The sequence below is a fragment of the Pongo pygmaeus genome, chromosome 5 (genome assembly GCF_028885625.2).
Source record: "Pongo pygmaeus isolate AG05252 chromosome 5, NHGRI_mPonPyg2-v2.0_pri, whole genome shotgun sequence".
Classification (NCBI taxonomy): Eukaryota; Metazoa; Chordata; class Mammalia; order Primates; family Hominidae; genus Pongo; species Pongo pygmaeus.
The window spans coordinates 40846996-40868235 of NC_072378.2; the positions used below are offsets into that span (position 1 = coordinate 40846996).

General features: G+C 50.0%; 2 protein-coding genes across 3 annotated transcripts in view; one reads left to right on the top strand and one right to left on the bottom strand.

Moving 5' to 3' along the window:
• The window catches only part of LRFN2 (leucine rich repeat and fibronectin type III domain containing 2), a 194307-nt gene that overhangs the window by 87579 nt on the left and 85488 nt on the right, over nucleotides 1-21240 (bottom strand). The window lies entirely within an intron of this gene.
• On the top strand, nucleotides 3818-11249 carry LOC129038830 (uncharacterized). 2 transcript variants are annotated; one of them, XR_008503239.2, is made up of 3 exons: nucleotides 3818-4064; nucleotides 6431-6615; nucleotides 10317-11249. XR_008503239.2 is itself a non-coding variant. In XM_054492269.2 (3 exons), exons 1-3 carry the CDS (start codon nucleotides 3821-3823, stop codon nucleotides 11230-11232), a joined length of 699 nt encoding a protein of 232 aa, XP_054348244.2. In that variant the 5' UTR covers nucleotides 3818-3820; the 3' UTR covers nucleotides 11233-11249. The 2 variants fall into 2 exon arrangements, 1 of the variants encoding a protein (XP_054348244.2); XM_054492269.2 differs by lacking the exon at nucleotides 6431-6615 and having other exon boundaries at nucleotides 10317-10512; nucleotides 10974-11249.

Here is a 21240-nt window from a genome sequence, read left to right on the forward strand (position 1 = left end):
AGTTTTCTCATTGCAAAGGGAGATGATAGTGGTTCCTACCTCAGGAGGTTAAGTGAATATTAAGCTCTTAGAATGTTTGGTACCCAGCACTCAATAAGTTACAGCTATCTTCTTCATCACATCATCTTCATCACAATTAATAGAAGGATGTCTCCCCCAACCTCTTGCCAAAGCACACTTGGGGAGATTCACTGTCCTCCAGCCTAGTCATAGCAACCACCACTCAGAAGAGGGCTTCCCACTCCTGAGCTGACAGTGGCTGCAGTGCCATGGGCACTGTCCCTACAAGACAAGGCACAAGGGTTTTAGTGCCAGCTCTGACACTAGACAAGTTGCTTTCTCTCACTGGGGCCTCAGTTTCCTTATCAGTAAAATGGGGAGCTCCTAAGCTACTTCTGCTAAGTTACCACTAAGTAACTTTCTAAGATCCCTTCTGGGTCTCACTTTCTAAAATTTCTAGGAGCCTCCCTCCTGTCTCTTTCCTGCCGTGGTCCCCTTTCCTGGGAGAAGCATAATCCTGAGTGGGTTTTGCTAAAACAACATGAAGGAAGATCCTCAATTTCTAGATAAGCAAGCTGAGACTCAGCAGGAATCCAGCCAAGTTCGTGGCAGGACTGGCTTGGGGTTCAGGGCTGCTGGCTCCCCTGTCATCACCACAGAGCCCACCTACAAGGCATGGGCTCCATTTGGGGGTTTGAAGACCATGCCAGGGTGGAGCCTGGGCCACGTCCTCCTTCTCTCCAGCACACAAGGCCCTGCCAGCCCTAAGAATCTGTGCTGCTGTGAAATAAGTTTGGAAAAAATAATTTTGGCTTAAAGCCTGTTATTTTTTTTCTAAGGCCTACTTCTAGGAAAATGTCAAGGATTCCTGAGAATTGATGTTTGAATGCAGACACGAATCTATTTCCCCTTTCCATGTCTTTATACGAAATCCTCATGGCCTAGTAGAAAGGATAAAAGTAAACACTGATTTAATGCTTGTTGTATACCAGGCTTTCTTCTAAGAACTTTGCATATATTAACTTATTTACTCTTTATACAGCACTGGGTATTATTATCCCTGTTTCTCAGATGAGGAAATGGAGGCCAGATGGCTCCATTTACATGGCTAGATATTGATGAGGCTGGTATTTGGTTCCACTTCTCTGGCCAGGAGTTCAGTTCAGGCTCTTTTTCTTTTTTCTTTCTTTTCTTTTTTGAGATGGGGTTTTGCTCTTTCACCCAGACTGCAGGGCAGTGGCACAATCATGGCTCACTGCAGCCTCAACCTCCCTGGGCTCAGGTGATCCTCCCACCTCAGCCTCTGAAGCAGCTGGGACTAAAAGCATGTGCCACAACACCGGCTATTTTTAAAATTTTTGTAGAGATGGGGGTCTCACTATGTTGCCCAGGCTGGTCACAACCTCCTGGGTTCGATGAGTCCTCCTGCTTCGGCCTCCCAAAGTGCTGGGATTACAGGTATGAGCCACCGCACCCAGCGGAGTTCAGACTCTTAACCACCATGTACATCAGGGATTATGCTTTGGAGCTGGGCAGTCTCAGATTTGAATCCTGACTCCTCGCCCTGCTTGCTGTGTGGCTTTAAATGAGTTTTATTTCTCTGGGCTCCACATGCCTCCCCTGGAAATAAGAATAAATCCCTAGCCTGCAGGGAGGGTTGTGATTAGGACTTATCAATATCACATGTCACCCTGTCTCATATGGGGCCAGGTGGAATACAAGCGCTCATTAAATGGTAGCTATAATTTGTGACTTAAAGGAATATCAGACTGCTGACTGGGCACTTAAATGCAAAACCTAATGATTCTGAAATTCATAATAGCTAAGATGGAGCCTAAAATAATGTCACCTATACATCTGGAGGGAAGGCTTAGAAAAATCTGGGCTAAACATCCACAGAGAATCTCTCTAGAATGCTTATATATTAATTGCAAGTGCCATGCTAATTTGAGGGAGTCACCAATTGCTGATGGGCCCCCTGACAAGCATCTGGGTCTGTTCTGGAACGTAAATCTTCTGAGGGCTTTAGTTTTGAAGGAAGAAAAGCATTTATTGGGCCCGGTGCAGTGTCTCACGCCCATAATCCCAGCACTTTGGGAGGCGGAGGCGGGAGGATCACCTGAGGTCAGGAATTCGAGAACAGCCTGGCCAACACAGTAATACTTCATCTCTACAAAAAATACAGAATTAGCCAGGCATGGTGGCACATGCCTGTAATCTCAGCTACTCAGGAGGCTGAGGCAGGAGAATCACTTGAACCCAGGAGGCAGAGGTTGCAGTGAGCAGTGAGCTGAGATTGTGCCACTGCACTCCAGCCTGGGCAACAGAAAAAGACTCTGTCTCAAAAACAAAAAAAAAAAAAAAAAAAAAGAAAGAAAGAAAGAAAAGAAAAAAGAAGAAAACCATTTACTGAAAAAGCAGTTCCTGGTTCAGAATTTCATCAATACAGATAGGTCCTCTCTCGGGGATCAAATTCAGTTTGCTTTGAATTTTCTTATTTTTCTTGCTGGGGATGGAAAGCACCTTTGAGATACTGAGACCCCAGGAGTCTGGTGTACATGTAAGCCCAGGGAATGGTCCACAAAGGCAGACCTAAGGATAGGGTTCGCCTGTCCCTTCCAGTTGCCCAGTGACTGTGCCGAAGGCTCCCTGGGTGAGGTTAGGGTAGCAGAAGGGCAGTGTTCAGATCTGAGAGGTTCCTGTGCCTGGGGGCAAGAGATGAAGGGTGAAGACTCAATCACACAACCCTGTCATCCAAAGCCTCAGTTTCACAGCCCTAAAGTTGAAGATTGCTGAAATTCTATAGCACCAGGCCAGACCATGCAATGATGCTGTTCTAAGTGCTTTACATATGTTCACTCGTCTAATCCTTCCAGCAACGCAGTAAGCTGGATCTAGCCACTGTCCTCATTTCACAAGGGGGCAAGTGAGGCATAGAGCAGTTACCAGTTACCTAGCTTGCCCAAGCAGCTAGAAGGGATGCTGGGTTCTGCAGCCAGGCAATGTGGCATGGGGGCTGGCACTTGTATCCCTTTGCCATTTGTGTTAGTGTCAGTTGCCATGTAGAAAAGGAGCTACTGTCAGGCAGGGGTGGGGAGGATGGGACATGGGAAATCTTGGCTTCTGAAACTCACTCCTCCCGGTGGGCCCAAGTCTAAAGAGGGTTTCTCTGCTGGTCACTTGGCAGGACCTGAATAGAACCAGACCCGGATGACAAGTCCCATAGAGGTCCCAGGTTCTCAAAAGAGGTCCTGGAACACAGATGGATGGACCAGAGTCAGGAGAAGACGCTAAGTTCTGGAGGCCCCTGGGGACCACGTGGAGGAGCCTCCACCATCCTCAGGGGTGAAACCACATCCTCCCCTTGGGGGAATCCTGTCCCCGACACACCCGCACCTGCCTGCCCAGCCATCTCCAGCACTCCCCAAGATCTCTACTTTTCCTTCTGGCAAGGGGTACAAAGACAGCAAATAAAATCGCCAAACTTTTTTTAATTTCTTTTTCTTTTTTCTTTTTCAAAGATGTCCCTAGTCTGTGGTTGCCATGGCAACACCTGCTAGCTCCTCTGAAGTCAGTGCTCAGCTCCCTCCAGCGGCCTCAGCAGCCTCCCCCACTGCGCCCTCCTTCTGCACACCCCTCCGCCCTCGCCCTGCCCATCTCAGCTCCACTCCAGGCCCTGCCTCCCACTCCTGGCCAGGCCTGCTCCCTGGGGATGGCTCAGGCTGGGGTGGAGGAGGACTTCAGAGGAACTCAGAGTACAGGCAGATAAGTGACAGTAATGGGCTCCTGGGTGGTGCAGGCCTGCCAAGGACTCCCGGACATGACTACGGCGCCTCAGGGGCTGTGCCCACGCCACTGCCAGTTCCCTGTCCCTGCTGCAGCCACTGTCCCTCTGTTCCCTTGGCCTCTCCCCATTCTTGGAACTCTCACTTCCTCCGCCAAAGCCCAGAAGGCACCAGGGCAGTTGAGAAGAGACTGTGACAACTCATCAGCCACTTACTCGCTGCCTGACTCTGGCAAGTTATTTCACCTTTCAGACCTCACTTTCCTCATCCACAAAACGGGTGCGTAACACTTACTTTAAGGGTTGTTGTGGGGCATAAAATGGAAAAAGTGTGTCAATACCAGCTACGCTGTAGATGTTAGAGTGATGCCATTTCCCATCTCTCTGCTTTTCATTTCCATCCTCCCTTCTACCATCTTCTTTCCCCTTGAACCTGGGTTTCTTTGCCCTCCCTGCTCTGTCTCCTTCCTGGACTTTCCCACTATTGCGCTGGCAGAGTTGGTGGCACCCTAATGGCTTCCACCTTGGGGTTCACCCATGCTGCCTGGGGTCACAGCACTTCTTGGGGAAGGTGAGTGGGAGGTGCTTGATCTGCAGAAGAGACAGCCTTGACCTCTGATGGGAAGCCAATGATGGTACAAGAACAACAATGGCAACAGATCCATTTATTGAGCACTTATTGTGTGCCAGCCTCTATTTGAGGAGTTTTTCACAAATCAGCCCATCTAATTATAACTTCACACCTATGCAGAACTTACTCTTGCTGTCTCCATTTTATCTCTAGGGAAACCAAGGCTCAGAAGTGGCAGGAAATGAGGAGCAGCGATTCCATGATGTGGGCATGAGAAGGGGGAAGGAAGATTACCTGGCAGCTTCCAGACGGAAGCAGGTCTTCCTTCCCTCCCTTTACCCTCAGGTCTCAGTTAGGCTTTGAGACAGGTTCTGACATTATATCCCAAATGCCCCTGAGGAGCATCTGAATCCTTGAAAGCATCCTTGGTTCCAAGTTCAAGGTCACACACAGTCTCCTGCCCACCACATCATCCTCCCTCTTGAGCCTGTCAGCATTCCTGGCTCAGAGAGAATAGCCGCCTCTGTCCCCTCTCCCTGCCAGGAGTGCAGGCTGTCTTAGCATGCACAGTAGGCAGAATTTTCTGTCTCCTTTGGCAAAACCTTTACCAAGGGTATCTTGAGGGGCTTTCTGTGTACCCGTGCCAGCTCCAGAGGGTCGGGAGCTAGCTATGCCCTTCTTGCCACCTCTGCTTAGTAGTGAGACAGTACCAACTGCCTCCTCATCATAAAGGAAATAATTTCATTCCAGGAGGAAGGATTTATGAGAAAACAGACAGCGGGCCCTGACACGGATGGAGTGTTGTGCTGATCCAGGAGACGGGATCAGCTGAGCACTCTCATTTCAGAGGCCTCTGCCAAGCTGTGTGATCGGTGGCTAGTCTCTAATTTTCAGCTGTCTAATGCAGGCCCAAACTAAGGAGCAAGGGCTCCCCAATGGATCCTGCCCCCACCCACTGAGCCCCAAAGCAGTCCTTCCTGGCAGCTTCTTCAGAAGGCTAGGCCGGTGCCTCTCTCACCGTAATGTGCACACAAATCACCCAGGGGACCCCAGGGGACCCCAGAGAAGAGCAGATCCTGATTCAGGGAGTCTGATGGGTCCTAGATACTGCACTTCTGTGCTCCCTGGACTCTGATCCCACTAAGAGCATACTTGGAGGGGCAAGGGTCTTGGATCTCTGGAGCCACACATGCTCCTCCACTCCCACCCCTGGGATCTATTCCTCAGGAACTAGATATCAGACCATTGTTCTCAGCTGCTGCCCACCCATCATCCAGGCCTGTATGGGAGCATGTCCGAGCTAAGTCCATGAGCTCAGAGCCATGAGATGCAATATTTGATCCTTCTCTCAGAGGAATGCAGTCCTTGTAGGCCCCTCTAGCCCTCATACATTGAAGAGTATGTCCAGGTGAGAGTTGCCCAAGTGGGCTCTGTCATCCATACTTGCTCCTCAGCCTGATCAGACAGAGGCTGATGGAGTTCAAGAGAGATCAGAGAGTTCTGAGAAGATGCAATGAGAGTTCAAATATAGCCTTGACTACTGTAAGAGACCCCAAAAAAGGATTTGAGGCACTCACAGAATTCTGCATTCACGTTTGTCATCACACTCCAACCTTGTGTAGGAAAGAAAGATCATTAACCTACTTCCTCTTTGGTTTACTATTCTAGCTACAAAAGGGATATTTTTCAGGGAGGTCACGTCTATAAAATGTTCAACTATCGGCCAAGTGGGTCTGTGTACACCCAGACATAGAAGGATGGACAAGATGACATCTCAAAGTAGCTCCCAAGTCAGTGTGGAAATCTATGAACTTCCCCCTTCTCCCGGGCATCATGGAGAGAAAAAGCCCCTTCCCTACTGCAGTTTGTGGTTTTGACTTTGATTAAATCTCGAGATTAATTTTTCCCAGTGACAGAGTGGCCAGCCTAGAAGCCAAAATCCCTTCAGTAGTTCAACATCCCTTCAGTAGTTCAACATGTTTATGGGGGTGAGAGGATGCTTAATGTGGCAGTTAAAATGCTAAGCTGAGTAATCAGTTCATTAGAAATTTACTCAATATGTTTGCTGTCTGCAGCTGGGCCCCACTCCCCTGGACAGAGATAAATCAGCAGACAATGCAGCTAGTGACAAGATAAACTCCTCCAACATCGACAGCAAGGCTCTGAAATGCCCTCTCATAGAGGAGAATTCTCTGGCTCAGTGCCCCCGAGGTCTTGGACAAGGCCAGGCTGCTCCTTAGAGCTGGAGAGAACTATTAAGGTAGAGTACACCCAACGTCTGGACTTTAAGCCCTGGAAGAACTCAGGGCAAATAAGGAAAGCTGTAGCTCAAGGTCACTTGGTTATCATGGGCTGACCAGCCAAGGGTCTTGGTTTAAGTGCCCCCAGAAGGAGATCCTGAGAGAAAGATTCAAGGGCACACAGTTTATTTGGGAGGTGGACTTTGAAAACCTGGGAGGGGAGTAGGGGAAGTGAATAGGGAAAAAGAACTCAGCTAATAAATGTGTTATCAAGCTAGTTACAACAGGGGCAGCTGGAGCTCAGCCCCCTGGGGAACTCAGCCCTACTGGGGAACTCAGAGGTGGCAGAGACATTTACATCAGTGCTACCCCTCCCTCCTGCGGGGCGAGGGTGCAGAAAGGCGAGTGCCCATCAGTCATTGTTTGAGGGCTGCTCCAGGGGCATACATTTCTTGGCCCTTCTGGCCTATGTACTTTCCTTTGCAGAATGTGTAAGTCTAGAAGGCCCTCAAGTCAAAGATGCAGGTGTGGGCAGTGGGCAGTGGGAGTGGGGCTGGTATGAACTGAAATTGTGAGGTCTGAGGGGAGATAGTGTGCTGTCCACAGAGGATGAGCAGAATCAAGTGGGCATGCAACACACCCACCCAATAAGTAATCTTAGAAGGAACTCAACACCCCTGGGCTAATGAGTTTCAATTCCTGACTGTGCAAGAGCTGGATGCATCTGTAATAAAGGCCGGGACCCCTGAGCCCTGGAGTACAGAGATTCCTTGGGGAATTCGGCAGGTAGTGAGGCTTTGTGGCAGATTCCTTCAGGGTTATGATGGGCTTGGGGGGATGTCAGGAGGGCGTCTCAGCGGACCTGTGCCTGGGTAAGGAATGGGTAGAGGGTTGGAGAACTTGCTGGGCACTTCTCTGGGTGGAGAATGAGCAGCAGAAGTGTCCCATGGTTAGGATGAGGCCGCCTCATTTGAAATGTTAATAAATCATCTGGAAAAGGGAGTTACGCAGTGAAAGCTGGGGATGTGCAAATGGCACTAAGTTTTTTGAGGGAATGAAATGTCAAGCCAATGGGGATACGCTACAGAATCCCACAAGGGTGTGTACGAGTGGGCAGAAAAGTGACAGATGAGATTTGGTGTGGGCAAGTGTAAGATAATGTATTTAAAGACATATCTCAAGTGCTGTATGACTTCCTTCTGAGATGATGCATGCCACGGTGGTTTTATTTTAGGAAGAGTAGGGAGTGAAGGGGAACTGACATTTATGGTGTGGCTACTAGGTGTTCGCAGGTTTTATCTTCTGGATGCAGAGTAAGGAAATGTGGTTCAGAGGGGCAGAGTAAGGAAATGTGGTTCAGAGGGTCAGAGTAAATTGCCCAGTGTCACATACCTGGGAGGGGATGGCATTGGGATCCTGATTCAATCTGTGTTCTTTCTGGTCTGTTCCCTGAGGACATGAACCAATGTGTAAAGTGGTCTGAAGACCACCAGGGGCCAGCCATGCCAGGGATTAATTCTGGGTCCCCTTCCTCTCAGGCCTGTCTGACTCAGTCTCTTTTGCTGGTCTTTCAGCAAAAGTTGAATTGCTTCTGGCCCTTCTTGGCCTTCTCTATTCTCTTTCCCTTGGGTAGGTCATCCAGTTCCATAGTGTCATCTTATGCCAATGAGCCCCAAGTTCATGCCCTCAGCCCTGGCTTCACCTGAGCTCCAGACTCACCATTTGATTCTCACTGACATCACCACTGGGGTGCCTAACAGGTGCTCCAGACCTGGCAGAGCGTCAATGAGTCCTTGCTTCTCCCCTTACACCTGATCCTCCTGCAGCCTTCCTCATCTCACTAAATGGCAACTCCATGGAGCCTATCCTTCCATCTCTGCAAAATGCACACATCCCAAAAAAGTCAGCAGATGGGAAAGGGAGGTAGGCAGATAGCTGTGAAAGGTGCATGGCCTCTGACTTTCGGAAAGATGACCAGAAGGGATGGCTGGAAGCCCAAAGAACTGGAAATTGATGGGGAAAAGTCAATGGGTTTCATCAGTGAATCCAAGGATGGGATGGCTAGGATTTGGAAGTGTAAAAAGATACATGTCAGGATAAAACCAAAGGAAGCTACCAGGCCCACTGTGTATTGCCACATGGAGTGCCACTGCCCACCCTTCCCAGCTGTCTGCTGGAGGTATCCTGTGCCTTTCATCCAAATCCTACTTTTTCTCTGCATCCCCTGAGCAGTCAGAATCACCCAACCCTCCTAACCCCTTTTCTCCAATCTCAGCCTTGAGCCTGGTGTGGGGTGGAAGCCCCAGATTCCTCTGGCTGGTGGGCAGGGTAAGGGCTCAGCATAGCAGTCCCCAGGCTCCCCAGTCACAGCAGCAGCCCCCAGTTCTTCCGTAGCCACGGGTCGAAAAGGAGAGGGAATGTTTTCTCTTGTTGGGAAGACGAAAGCCAACCAAAAAAAGCCATAAAGTCAGTGGACTGGAAAATGAGAAAGTAGAATAAATAGGCTCTTGAGAGGGAAATAGGTCTTCCCTGCTCTGTGAACAGAAATAAACAAGGAGAGCACTTGTCAGGAGGAATTTACACCAGGGAATGGGTGGCTTGGCCGTGCCCAGAATCTGCAAGGAAAGGGTTCCAAGGAGCCCTGAATCTTCCTTCCAGACCAGACCTTTCTTCTCCCACTCTGCTGGCCACCTGCCTGGCCCTCCAACCCCCAACCCCATCCCCACTGTCTTCCATTCCCTCTGCCTTGCTGCTTCCTGACACCAGCACCCCCATGAGAAGTGATCCTGTCCTCTGCTGAAACAACCCACCTGTCCTCCAAGCCTCCCTCCTGTAGGAAGCCTTCCTGGACCTCTTGCTTCTGAGAAACTGAGTCCCAAGTATACAACACACCAACTTTCCACCTGTCCCCACCACACCCTAGGCAGCTGCCTGCCATTCTGTCCCTTGACCAAGCCATTTATCAAGACTTCTGTGGCCCACAGAGTGTAATTATTCCCATCTTTCAAGGCTCAGCTTCAACATCTCCTCCAGGAAGCCCTCCATGATCCCTATAACCTTTAGGAGGACTTAAGGCTTCCTCCCTATACCCACTGTGTTTTAGGGGTAGTTCCAGACCTCAGGTCTGGTATGAAGGAATTTCTACCTCTTCTGCCTCCTTGAGGGCAGGTGCATTTCCCTTTCCCTCAGGGTTTCAGGGCAATAGGGTTAGAGGATTGTTAGAATTAGGGAACATTCTAGGAAGTGTAAAAAGTTAGGAGCAAACCAAAGGAAGGGAACTGACTCAGTAAAAAAAAAAAAAAGTACTTGTTGGTGGAGAGTTGAACTGATAATGTTGAATTTTATTTTGCTTTCAAGGTGTTGGTGTAAAGATTTCACATAGCACTAAGCACATAGCCTGCTGTGAAGTCCATTCCTTCTACAGATATTTACCAAGCACCTCTCTCACACCTGTCTATACCATAGGCACACACACACCTCACAGCACACCAGGAACAAGCAGGCACGCCCCACCCTGCCTGCCTCCATCTCACTGCCTTCTCTGCATCCCTGCTGTCACTTTAGTGTATTTGAAAACAATAAAGACCTCCCACCAGAAAACAAAAACACGAAAGACAGAACAACAGAGCACCCCGTTCTTCTAAGCACCAATTCAGCAATCATCACACTTCAGAGCTGGAAGGGACTTGGAATAAGCTCATTGGACCTCTTCACTCCACAGATGGCGAAACTGAGGACCCAAGTGGGGCAGTGCCCATCTTAGGTGTGCAGTTAAGAAGAGGCAGAGGCAGAGACACCTGCAGACCTCCTAACACTCAGTTTCCAGGCTCTCCTCAACCCACCTCAGCTTGGCCCGGTGAAGGGAGGTTGTGCCTGGACGAGGTGGCAGCGTCTGGGACACACAGGGGAGAAGATGGGTAAGAAGGAGGAAAAGTGGGGGAGGAGGGCAGCAGCCCAGCCTGGGAAGGGGTTGAGGGATGAGGCAGGGCTGCCTGGGTGATGACGAAGAGGCCTGGGAGGAGGGCAGAAGGACACACTTAGAACTCCAAGCGAACTGTCCTTACCCACCCTTCTCGCCTTCCCTCAGGGTCTGTCTTCTCCTGCTTACTTAGGGAAAAATAATGACAGAAAGGTGGAGAGTAGAGACAAAAGAGAGGGCTGACCCACCTGTCCTCCCTCCCGTCTCTGTCCATCTGTCTCCATCTACTCACTCCCCACCTGTGACTTACCCACTGCTGCACTCCGTAGGCATGCCCGGGTGCCCCCAGCTCATCTCCCCACTTGCACCACCTCAGCCCCAGCTGCTGCTCCCCAAGTCCACTTCCCCATGACCTCTCTGGCTTTTCTGCTCCTTCCCTCTATGCCTCTCTGCCTGCAGCAGAGGGAGGGCCACCGCTTGCCTGGAGCTTGGAGCCCAGCACCTGGAGGTCAGTCAGCTCCAGGGGGAAGAAGGGCCCAGCACCTACTGCTTTGCAGCAAGCCCAGGAGAGAAGTCAGACCCAGTGGAAGCATATCTTGTCAGGGTTCCGTGGAGGCCGGGGAGGAAATGGGCCCAATTAATCCATATTTGCCTCTCCAGATTGAAGTACAAGTGGGGAAATGGAAGAATTAACCTTTTCAAAAATGTAATTTCATAAAATCATCTTGCTTGGAACAGACTCTCTGGTTATTACTATTATTTATGGCCGTGTCCATGCCTCAGGCCACCACCAGTGTGGAGAGATGGAGGAGGAGCAGCAAGGCTGCAGCTGCCTGATGGAGAAAAGAAGGGCTGCCAGTCTGAAACTCAGGCTCAGGGCTCACCATGCAGCCACCCTCAGAGCCCTGTGGGAGCTCACCTGTGGCTCTCCTGCCGAAGGACCCCCATGGGAACAGATTTTCAAGTCACTCTCAAGACTCTCACATGAAAATTCATTCCGCTTTGCCCCTCTTCAGCCCTGCCAACACTCTCGGAGCTGCTGATTCCCTGCTCTCCCTCTAGAGCTCACCATGGCTGACACAGGCCACAGCATATGGCCCACTCTCAGCAGCTGCCCCTCACAGCCAGGCCTGGGTTTGCTCATACCACCCATTAGCCCTGTCAGGACTGGAACATCAGAGAACCCTGCCACCAGAGACTTGCTCCTGGGCTCAGAGAATGGGCATTAAGCTCCCGCTACTGCCAACCTGCCTGGGGCAGGGAAGACTCCTTGACTTTCTGGCCCTCTGTTCCCTCCCTGACTTCCCGGCTTCCCTGGCTTCGATCTGGCTGCCTTCTCTTCAAGCTTTGAGTGATGCCTCACATCCTTGTCTCATCCGGATATATGGGCCTCACCTGTAAGGTGAGGGGTATGTGCATGGTGTGCAGGAGGGACAGCCAGGAGGCCACTGTGGCCATAGGGGGGTGAGGGGGAAGAGGAAGACAAAGAGGATAGGGAAGCCATGGCGTGGAGATGGCGGTCACGTAGGGCCTTGCAGGTCATTAAGAGAGCTTTGGCTTTTACTCTGAGTGAACCTGGGAGCCACTGCAGGATCTACAGCAGAAGCGGGTGTGACATACCGTCACCACTGATGCTCACCTGTTCTCTGGGGCCTGGTCTGCTCAAGCTGCTTCATTCTCCCCACCTCAATATCTCTCCTCTTTCCCTGGGATCCCAAGAATTTAACAATATTCCCTAAGTGCCCATCTTAGAGTGTATCTGGTGGGCAAGGAAAGAGATAGGTGTGGCTCCTGCCCTTGTCAAGACCATCACCTTGTGGAAGACACAAGATTTCCTCCCTAGAAGTGCCAAAGAAAGAGTAGCCAGAGGGCCCCTAGCATCCTGGCTCTGGCTCCACTCTATTTTGCTGTGTGACTTTGGGTAGGCAGCTTACCCTCTCTGAGTGTCTGTTTCCTTCTCTGGAAAATCAAGGAAAGGGACCCTGTGGTCTAAGGTACCTTTGAGCCAAGACACCAATCCCCTGGAATTGGGAGGAAGGGGGAGGATGATTTAGGGTGATGGGACTAGTTGGGCAGGATTTCCTACATGAAAGAACCCTCCCCTTAGTCCCAAGGGTGAGTGAAGCAGGAAGGGCGGGAAGGTTCAGTCCCTTCCTCTTGCCTGTCCTGGAACCTGTTCTCCTTCCTGCTCGGCTGTCTCCACCCCACAGCTCCCCCTGCTCCCCTCTCCTGGCCCAGCTCCTCTCTCAGTCCCCTCTCTGGCACTGAGCTGGAAGCACATCGAACCTGCCAGGTTAAATCAGATCCACATGTGCAACAATTTAACAAGAGATGGATCTGCCGTATGTGTGCGGTTTTTAAATAGAGGTTCCTTGGAGCCGGTTGTTTCACTCAGAATGAAAACAATTGATTATCTTTACAGCCACTTACTGAGGCTTATCAGCCTTGATACAACCAGCCTGGGGTTTCCAGGACCCAGCACTACTCACCTGCCCTCAGGCCTGCAACAGCCCTATTCTCAGGAGGAGGTGGGCATCACTGCATGGCAGCCAGGGGCACCTCCTCTGCTGGGGGCCAGGGCAGAGGCAACAAGACCCCAAGGAAGGCACTGGAGGCCGGCCTCTCTATCATAACCAGAACCAGTTCCCAAGCCCAGAAGCATTTAGAGGAGGAGAGGAGGGTCACAGGAACACCCCTCCCAACTCACTGCCCAGCAGAAGGGAAAAGAAATTCCCTACCCTGGGGGAGCTTCCATTCTAGCAGCAGTGTGGTTGGTGGACACTAAGCAGAAAACATAGGATGCTGGGTAGTGCTAAGTGCTTCAGTGAAGCATCAAGCAGGTTACAGGCATGAGGGGGAATGAGGACTGAGGCACAGGAGCTCATTTGGACAGGGTGGTCAGGGAGAGGGGAGCAGGGAGACTATGACATATGAAAGAGCCAAACCCTGGTGACATCTCAGAAAGGACATTCAAAGCAGAGAGAAACAACATCCTGGAGTCCTCTATGCACTGGGACCCAAGCCAAGGCTGGGTATCAGGGATGGGAAGTGTGTCCCTCTATAGATGCCCCCTGCCCTTGCCAGCCCACCTTGACCTTCTGCCTCAGTTTCCCTGCATGCCACTCCAGTTTCCTGCCAGGCATTCCTCTGTACTTGGAGTCCTGACTTGAACCCTGACTCATTTGGCTGAGGAAATGGCACTTGTCTAATGCTTACCAGCTGCTTCCCAAGGGCAGAGACACTGTTTTCTATATCCCAGGCTAGGTGGCATTCCACTGTGTGTGGGCAGACAGCATGCCCAGCTGGCTTTGAGTACTGCCCTCTGCCTTCACATCTCCCATTTCAGGGCTTAACCTACTGGCCTGGACATGCTCGCCCATACAGAGTCTGTCTAGCACCCACGCTACAATGGATGAGGCCGAATGGGACCCATAAATAGCCTCCTGAGCTCTCCAGAACCTCCAGAAGTCCCAGCTCTGTCTCAAACCTCCTCCTGCCCCTCCGTCTCTTGGAGTCTGGTTTCTGCCCCACTGCCTTGCAGCCGGCTTCTGCCTCTCAACTAGACTGATGTCTTGCTTGGACAGTCCATTTGGCTGGATGCTGGCCTCACCTCCAGACACTAACTTCTAGCTTGTAGGTCAATCCTGCCTTATCCCCATCAAGCCAGGCTCTAGAACCCCAGTCAGGGACCAGTCTCAGGTTATAATTGATCTCTGTACCCTGATCTGGCCCAACAAGGGCAGACACAATCACTAGGTGTGTCTATTGGCCAGGCCAGTGTGCCTTTCACCAGAGCCTCACCTGCTGTTCTGACAAGACGGTGCTGTCCTGTGGTTCTGGAAAAGCCCAAAAGGGTGAAATGGACCTCCCCTAGGGACAGCCAGAGAGGAGCTTCTTGCTAATGTCGTGGTCAGTCCTGTGTTTACAACACAAAGTAGAGTGTTAGGAATCTTAGGGAAAAACAACACCAGATGGGAAAGCAGGTTTGAAGTAGTTACGGATCTCAGGTCCAGGGGGAGACAGGACACCTGGTTCCATTCCCAGCTCTGTTCCTAACAGGGTCACCTGGGATAAGTAACATTCCTGCTCCTCAAATGTCAAATCAGGGGCCTTGGACCAGAACAGCACTTCTCTCCTCACTGTGTGCCATGGAAGGTTCCTTGGAGCCCTCTCAAAGGCTGCTCAGGGTGGAGATGAGAGCAAGGGGCTTAGTTTCCCCACCCCCATTTCCAAAGAGTAGGGCTTCTTTCTTCTATTTAAGCTGCCTCAAAATGCTGCCTTTGAAAAAGAGTAGAGTCTTACAAACTGCCTTAAAACACTTTCATTATATGACTTTGAAATTCCAAGAATTAAAGATTAATCATCAGTTGATGACCTCAGCCCTTGGCTCCTTGTCTCTCTCCACAACTATCCCTGGCATCATTCCTGACAATTTCATATCCTGGCAGATTACCTGTTCAACACCCAGGCACCTAAGTCCATTGACCCTCTTAGCACCAAGGACTTCATCCTTCTCTTCAACATCCCCTCACATGGCCACAACCTAGACCTCATCATCATCCATAACACCTCACCTCTGAAAGCTTTATTTCAAGCAGCCCCATGATTGCCATCTCCTATCTCACTCTCTACTCCTATGCCAAATATTCTTCCATCTGATTGAGAGCCCCAATCCATTCATCTTGTTCACTGTTGATGAAACAGTGTTCTTATTTTCTTCTATTACTCCACCCAGAGTTCATAGACCAACCCAAAAACCATCCTTTTCCAAGTACTCTTGTTGTCCTTGGACTTATCTCCATCCTTCATGCTCACCTGGAAATCCCCAACCCTGGTTAAACCCAATCATCCATCTGCTTGGCACCTGCATCCATCAGCTGACTGGCATCTAGAGACCTCTAGGGAATAACACACAGGTAGACTAGTTCTAATAACTGGGCAGACCTTTGAACCTTTCCAGGTAATGTTCCTATACTTTCCTAATTCACTTTTCAATATTTTCCATCATTCCTCAAATCATCATTTTCCCCGCCTGGTCCGCCTCACCAGACAACAGCTTTGATACACATTTCACAGAGAAGTCAATGAAATCAGAGACCTATCTCTTCCTCAATCCCTATGCTACCAGCTGACCTGCATTTTCTCACTGTCTGGATTATCTCACTGAAAAACATGGCTCCCTATTTAACATCTTAACAAATAAATTTCCTTTGACACCATGTTGGCTTCCAGTCCCTCTATGACCCTGCACACCTGTTTATAGCAAAATATTTACTAGTCAGTACCATCTGTACTACCTCATCCCCACCTCTCTTCATGTTGGGCTTTTACTCCTACTTCTCCATGAAACAGGCATTGTTCAAGATCACTTCTGACCACCCAACATCTTCTCAAAGCCAAGTTTCAGTCCTCATCTTGCCCACTGTCCTCATGGCCATCCATACAGTTGCGCTGTCTCCTTCCTGAAGCCTCCATCATCTAGAACCCTCCAGGGAATAGCACACAGCCATGTTGACTAGCTCTAATGTATGAGCCAGTCAGTTTACCCCCAACAGCATGGGTTGTTCCTTTCCAGCCTCCTTTGCCAGCTCCCAGGCCTCTAATTGTCAGATTGCCTAAGGCTTGATCCTTAGCCCTCTTCTGTTCTGTGTCTACACTCTACTGAGATGATCATATCTGGTCATGTGACTTCCAACACCTTCTAGTGGATGATGATTCTTCACATTTACCTCCAGCCCAGCCCTTTCCTCCAAACCCCACTGAAACTACACATCCCACTGCCAACCTGCCACCTCCACTTGGATATCTATTGGGCACCTTAAACCCAAACAGAAAAATACATTCCCTCTTCTCACTCCAAATATGCCAATACATTCCCCGCTTGGAGCCTCTCCCAACTCAGAAATGCCCCACCATCCACCCATCCAGATGCTCAAGCCAAAAGCTTAAGAGACATTCTTGATTCCTCCCTTCCTCTCACACCAAAGAGCCCGTCCATCACTAAGTCTCTTTGGCTCTACCTCCAAAATGTATCCCGAATCCAACCCCTTCTTACCACCTCCACTGCTACTGGCTGGTCCACGTCACCATCCTCTCTCACCTGGACCACATTAGTCTCCTAATTTATCCTGTCATTCTGACCCACCTCCAATGTGCCCTCCACAGAGCAGGGAGAGGGACCCATCTAAACCGGAATCAGGTCAGGTCAGCCCACTGTTTTAAAACCTTTCAGTGATTCCCATTGCACCAGGGGTAAAAGCCACAGCCCCCACTGCAGCCTGCAAGGCCCTGTGTGATTGGGTCTCTGCCTATTCATTTTCCCTTGGGACCACCATTGGTCAGGAAGCTCCAGACACCCTGGACTCAGCTCATTCCAGTCTTAGAATCTTTGCACTGATTAGTCCTCCTGCTTGGACCTCTCTTTCCCTGCCCTGGTCTTCACATGCCCAGCCCTCATCATTCGGCTCTCAGGTCAGATGCAGTGTCCTCAGAGAGGCCTCTCAAAGGGCCCCCTCCCTGACCTCCATCATCCTGCCACCCACATCTGCACTAATCTATTTTATCTTCTGTATTGGTGCTTAAAAGCATCTTCCTGATTGGTTTGTGTGTTATCTTCTGCTTCCTCCTGCTAGAATATAAGACCCTTTGGGGCAAGGAGTTGATCTGGGTGGTTTCTGACTCTAGTCCCAGCACTTCAAAGGCACCTGACGCATAGTAGGTGCTTATTAAAAAGACCTAACTAATAATCTCAGGCTTTCAGTTCCTTGCTGATGGGCCTTGAAAATCCAGTTAATTACTCAGTGCCTTCCCTAATTTAAGGGTTCCAATACCCGACACACCTCCTGGGCTCGTGTCGGGAGACTGGATGTAATAGAGCTTTGCAATCTATGGGGCACCATGCAAAGGAGTCAGTCCCTCACCTGGCTCTGCCAAAAGGGACATGCAGCTGGGAGGAGAGAAGTTTATAGCATCCCAAAGTGAGGCCCTTCTGCAGCCATTTCTGACTGCCCACCTCACTCTTAAGACTGTTTGCCTTCTGTTTCCACCTTTGCCTCTGCCCCTTGCCTCAGCTTCAGAGCCCCTCTGCAGTTCCCCCAGATGTCCCTTACTAGCAAGCCACTCCCTGGTTCTCACCCACTGAGGACCCCAGCATTTCTCTCTTCCAGCATCTCCTCTTAGTCAACCAGGCCCAACCTGTTGCCCTCATCAATTCCTGCTCATCCAGGCTCTACATAGTCTTTTCTGCTCTGCTCTTCATTCTCTCTTCTGTGAGCCTTCCCTGTGCTCCCATCCCTATCCAGACATTTGCCTCCAAAGCTGTCTTGTGCCTTTGTTTTCCAGCAGGAGTCATATAAGCACTCTGTTTTCTTCTTTTCTCAGTCACCCATTATCATATTAGCATCTAATAAGTCCCTTGTACTACACAGAACACAAAGTGACATCATGTCTATGGGGAATGGAAGAGAATGTACTTACAATAGAAAAGGGCTCGGAAGGGAAGAGCTGAGTGTCTGACAGTGCCTCAGTTTCCACACCTGCATCAAAGAGGCTCTGCAGCACAGGCATCCTAGATTTTCCATAACACTTCCCCAACTCCCCCACCCTCACCTTCCTGTCTTCCCCAGGATTGATGCGTGGCCTTTGCAGAGAGGGCCTTGGGCTCCCCAGGAAGGAAGGATGATCAAAAAAACAAGATCAGGACAACAGCTGGCACACAGGGGATTCTTAGAAGGCTAGAAAAATGTCACTTCCCCAGTCTTAGGCCACAACAGCTATTTATCATCTTTACTGTTGGGGAACAGCCCTGAGAGGGAGCTGACCTTGAAGAAGGAGAGAATCCTTCTGAGGTGTCTGCCTACTGGGGTGCTGAGGGGAGCAAAGGATGGCAGGACAGGGTGGAGACTAGAGGAAAGAGGCAAGAAGACAAGGTCTAGACTGTCTGGAGGCAACACTGACTCTACAACAGTGTGCCTATGGATCTGTGTCCACTGAAAGGCTGTCACTGTCAGGGAAGCCCTGGAGACTGAGTGGAGGGAAATGGCATTGAAAGTGTAAGCAGGAGATGGGACACAGCTGGAAGGGTCTGTCACAGCCAGAGAGGTAAATAATGAGTCTCTCTGCCAAAAAGTCCAGTCTTCTGCCCTCAGGTCCTTCCTAATAATTGAATCTAAGCTGCATTCATGCCTGAAGGGGTCTACAATTAAGACCCAGATTCAGACATGCCAGGGCCATTGGCGGAGAGGCCGGAGCCTGCAGGAGAGGATCCTGACATATTTATAAAGATATCCCTAGATATTTATTGGATATTTCTGCTTCCAGTCACCTGCCCTGTGGCTGCCTTCGCATACTTTTTTTCCCCATATCTTCACAAAAAAAGCATGTACACTTACTCCCAAATGCAGATATATTCACATCTGAAAGTTCAGACACCAAGATATCCAAGGACACTCGTTCTCACACATATGATCTCATGTGCTATGCACACACTCAGCTCATGCCCAGCCCACTCTGTGACACCCACGTGGACAGGCAGCTGTACACAATCACTATTTAGGTTCTTGGGGCATGCCAGTGAATGAAGCCAATCATGATCCCTGCCCTCAGGAAGCTGACATTCTGGGGCACCATCCACAGAGAGGCACAGACACTTTGCCTCTGACTCTCGCACACAGACTTATTCAACACATACAGAGACTCTACACAAACATTTAAATAGTCCACAAACATTTATTGAGCACCTGCTACATTCCAGGAAGCATGCTTGGGGCTAGATATATATCGGCAAGCCAGACCAGCATGGTTCCCGTCCTCAGACACACCCAGAAAGGCACACTCCCAAACACAGGCTCAACAAATATACAAACCACTTACACACAAGATTTCAAACACAAATCCGAAGGCATTTTTATGATGCCCCAGGTAGCAACTCACTTAGAATGAGGAAGGAGGAGGCCCTTTAAGGTTCAAAGTCAGATCTGTACATTGTCCATTCCTCTACCAGGCTGTGTGTTCCTCTCCGTTCAACATCACATCATCTCCATCCCTCCCTATTGGGCCCATGGAATAGTTGAAGTGCAAGGGACTGCCTGCATCCTGGAGCCCCCATCTGCCCAGCCCTGATGATGCTGCTCAAGACATTTCCCAGGTTCCCCACTGTCAGGATGGGGCCAAGCACAGACCCAGTGGCTGGGGATTTTTGCTGAGCCATTACATTACAACAGAGCCTGCTCCTTCCAGACATTTTTTTTCTTGCTTCTACTTTTGCTTTTAAAGAATCAGAAATAACTTGGCCGTAAAAATGTGCTTTGGGCGGAAAGCTGACTCCCAGGGTCAGAGCCCAGGAGAAGATTTCTGCAACACAGTTTCAGGAAAAATAGCAGGCACTCAGCAATTTTTATTTTCCAAGGGATGAAGAGAAAATACAATTGGAGTGGATTTAGGGCTTCGCAGGGCTCCTCTTCAGGTTGCAATGTGTTTGTGGTTTCTCTCTTTTCCCCAGCTGGAGAGAGCGGCAGCAGAGAGTGTGGGCCGAGGGGAAAGTGGAAGTGCTGGGTCTGCTGCCTGACATCGCATGAGACCAGTGACCTGCTCCCCCTTAGAGTGTGACAAGTTTGTGCTGCAAGGTCAGAGGCTGATGGGCTGTGTTCAGGGTAGTAGGTCAGTGGGTTTGGAGCCACTGATCCAAGTTCAGATCCCAGCTCTCCCTTGTACTAACTGTAAGAGCAAGGTTTTTGAAAACCTTTCTGTGCCTCAGTTTTCTCATCTGGAAAATGGGAAGAACAGCAGCACCTACCTCACAAGGCCATGGTGAGAATGAAAGAAATCTGCAGTTCATATATATTTCAATAGAGGAAGCCCTAATAACCCTCAAAAGATGGCTACTACCTGCCTCCCATCCTCTCCGTGGCAGACCTCTCCAGCTCCCTGCCTGTGGGTTGGACGCCCAGCACAAAAGCCCTCTTAGCCTCCATGACTGCAGACAGCAACGCCTGGGTCCTGGGCCCTTAGAGAAACCCCATCAGCCTGGTGTTCTCACAGGTTCTCCCCGGAGACCGGGAGGCTCTGCTGTGCTGACTACTCTGCCTGCCCTCAGATCCTCCTTCACCCAGCTCTGTGCCCCAGGGGAAGGCACCCTTGCCCTCTTATTTCCTGTCAGGTTTGGCCCATGGGATGTACCAGGCGAAGGTCACAGGGAAGGTGGAGGGTGAGGCTGTTACTTCTGTGGCATTCCCTCTGGCTTCAGAGCCTCAGATCTGCTTCCTCCCTATCACTTCAGGCCGAGGGGCAGGCAGCTAATAACTTGCATCACTGCTAGTCTTTGAGTGCCTCTCAGCCCTTGTTGATTCTGTCAGATCTGCCCACAGCTTTATAAAAAGTCCCTTCCTTAAAGATTCTGGAGAGGAGTGAAAGAAGCAGTGTACAAGGAAATAATCATGGTTATACACAAAGGCTTTCATACAAGGACGTTCATCATAGTATTGTTTGTAATAACAAAAGGTGGAAAGAAACTAGATGTCCAACCATCAGGCATTGGGTGAGTAAACCAGAGTAATCCAAACAGTGCACTGGACTGCAACTATTAAGAAAAGTAATGCGCTACAAGAATATTCACCAATACTGTGGAATATTCACTACATGCCTCTAAGAAAAACAGTGGACCTAGAAGACTATGGATGGACTATAGCATCAAAAATAACATCTACAGGTTTGGAAAGAGAATGCATAG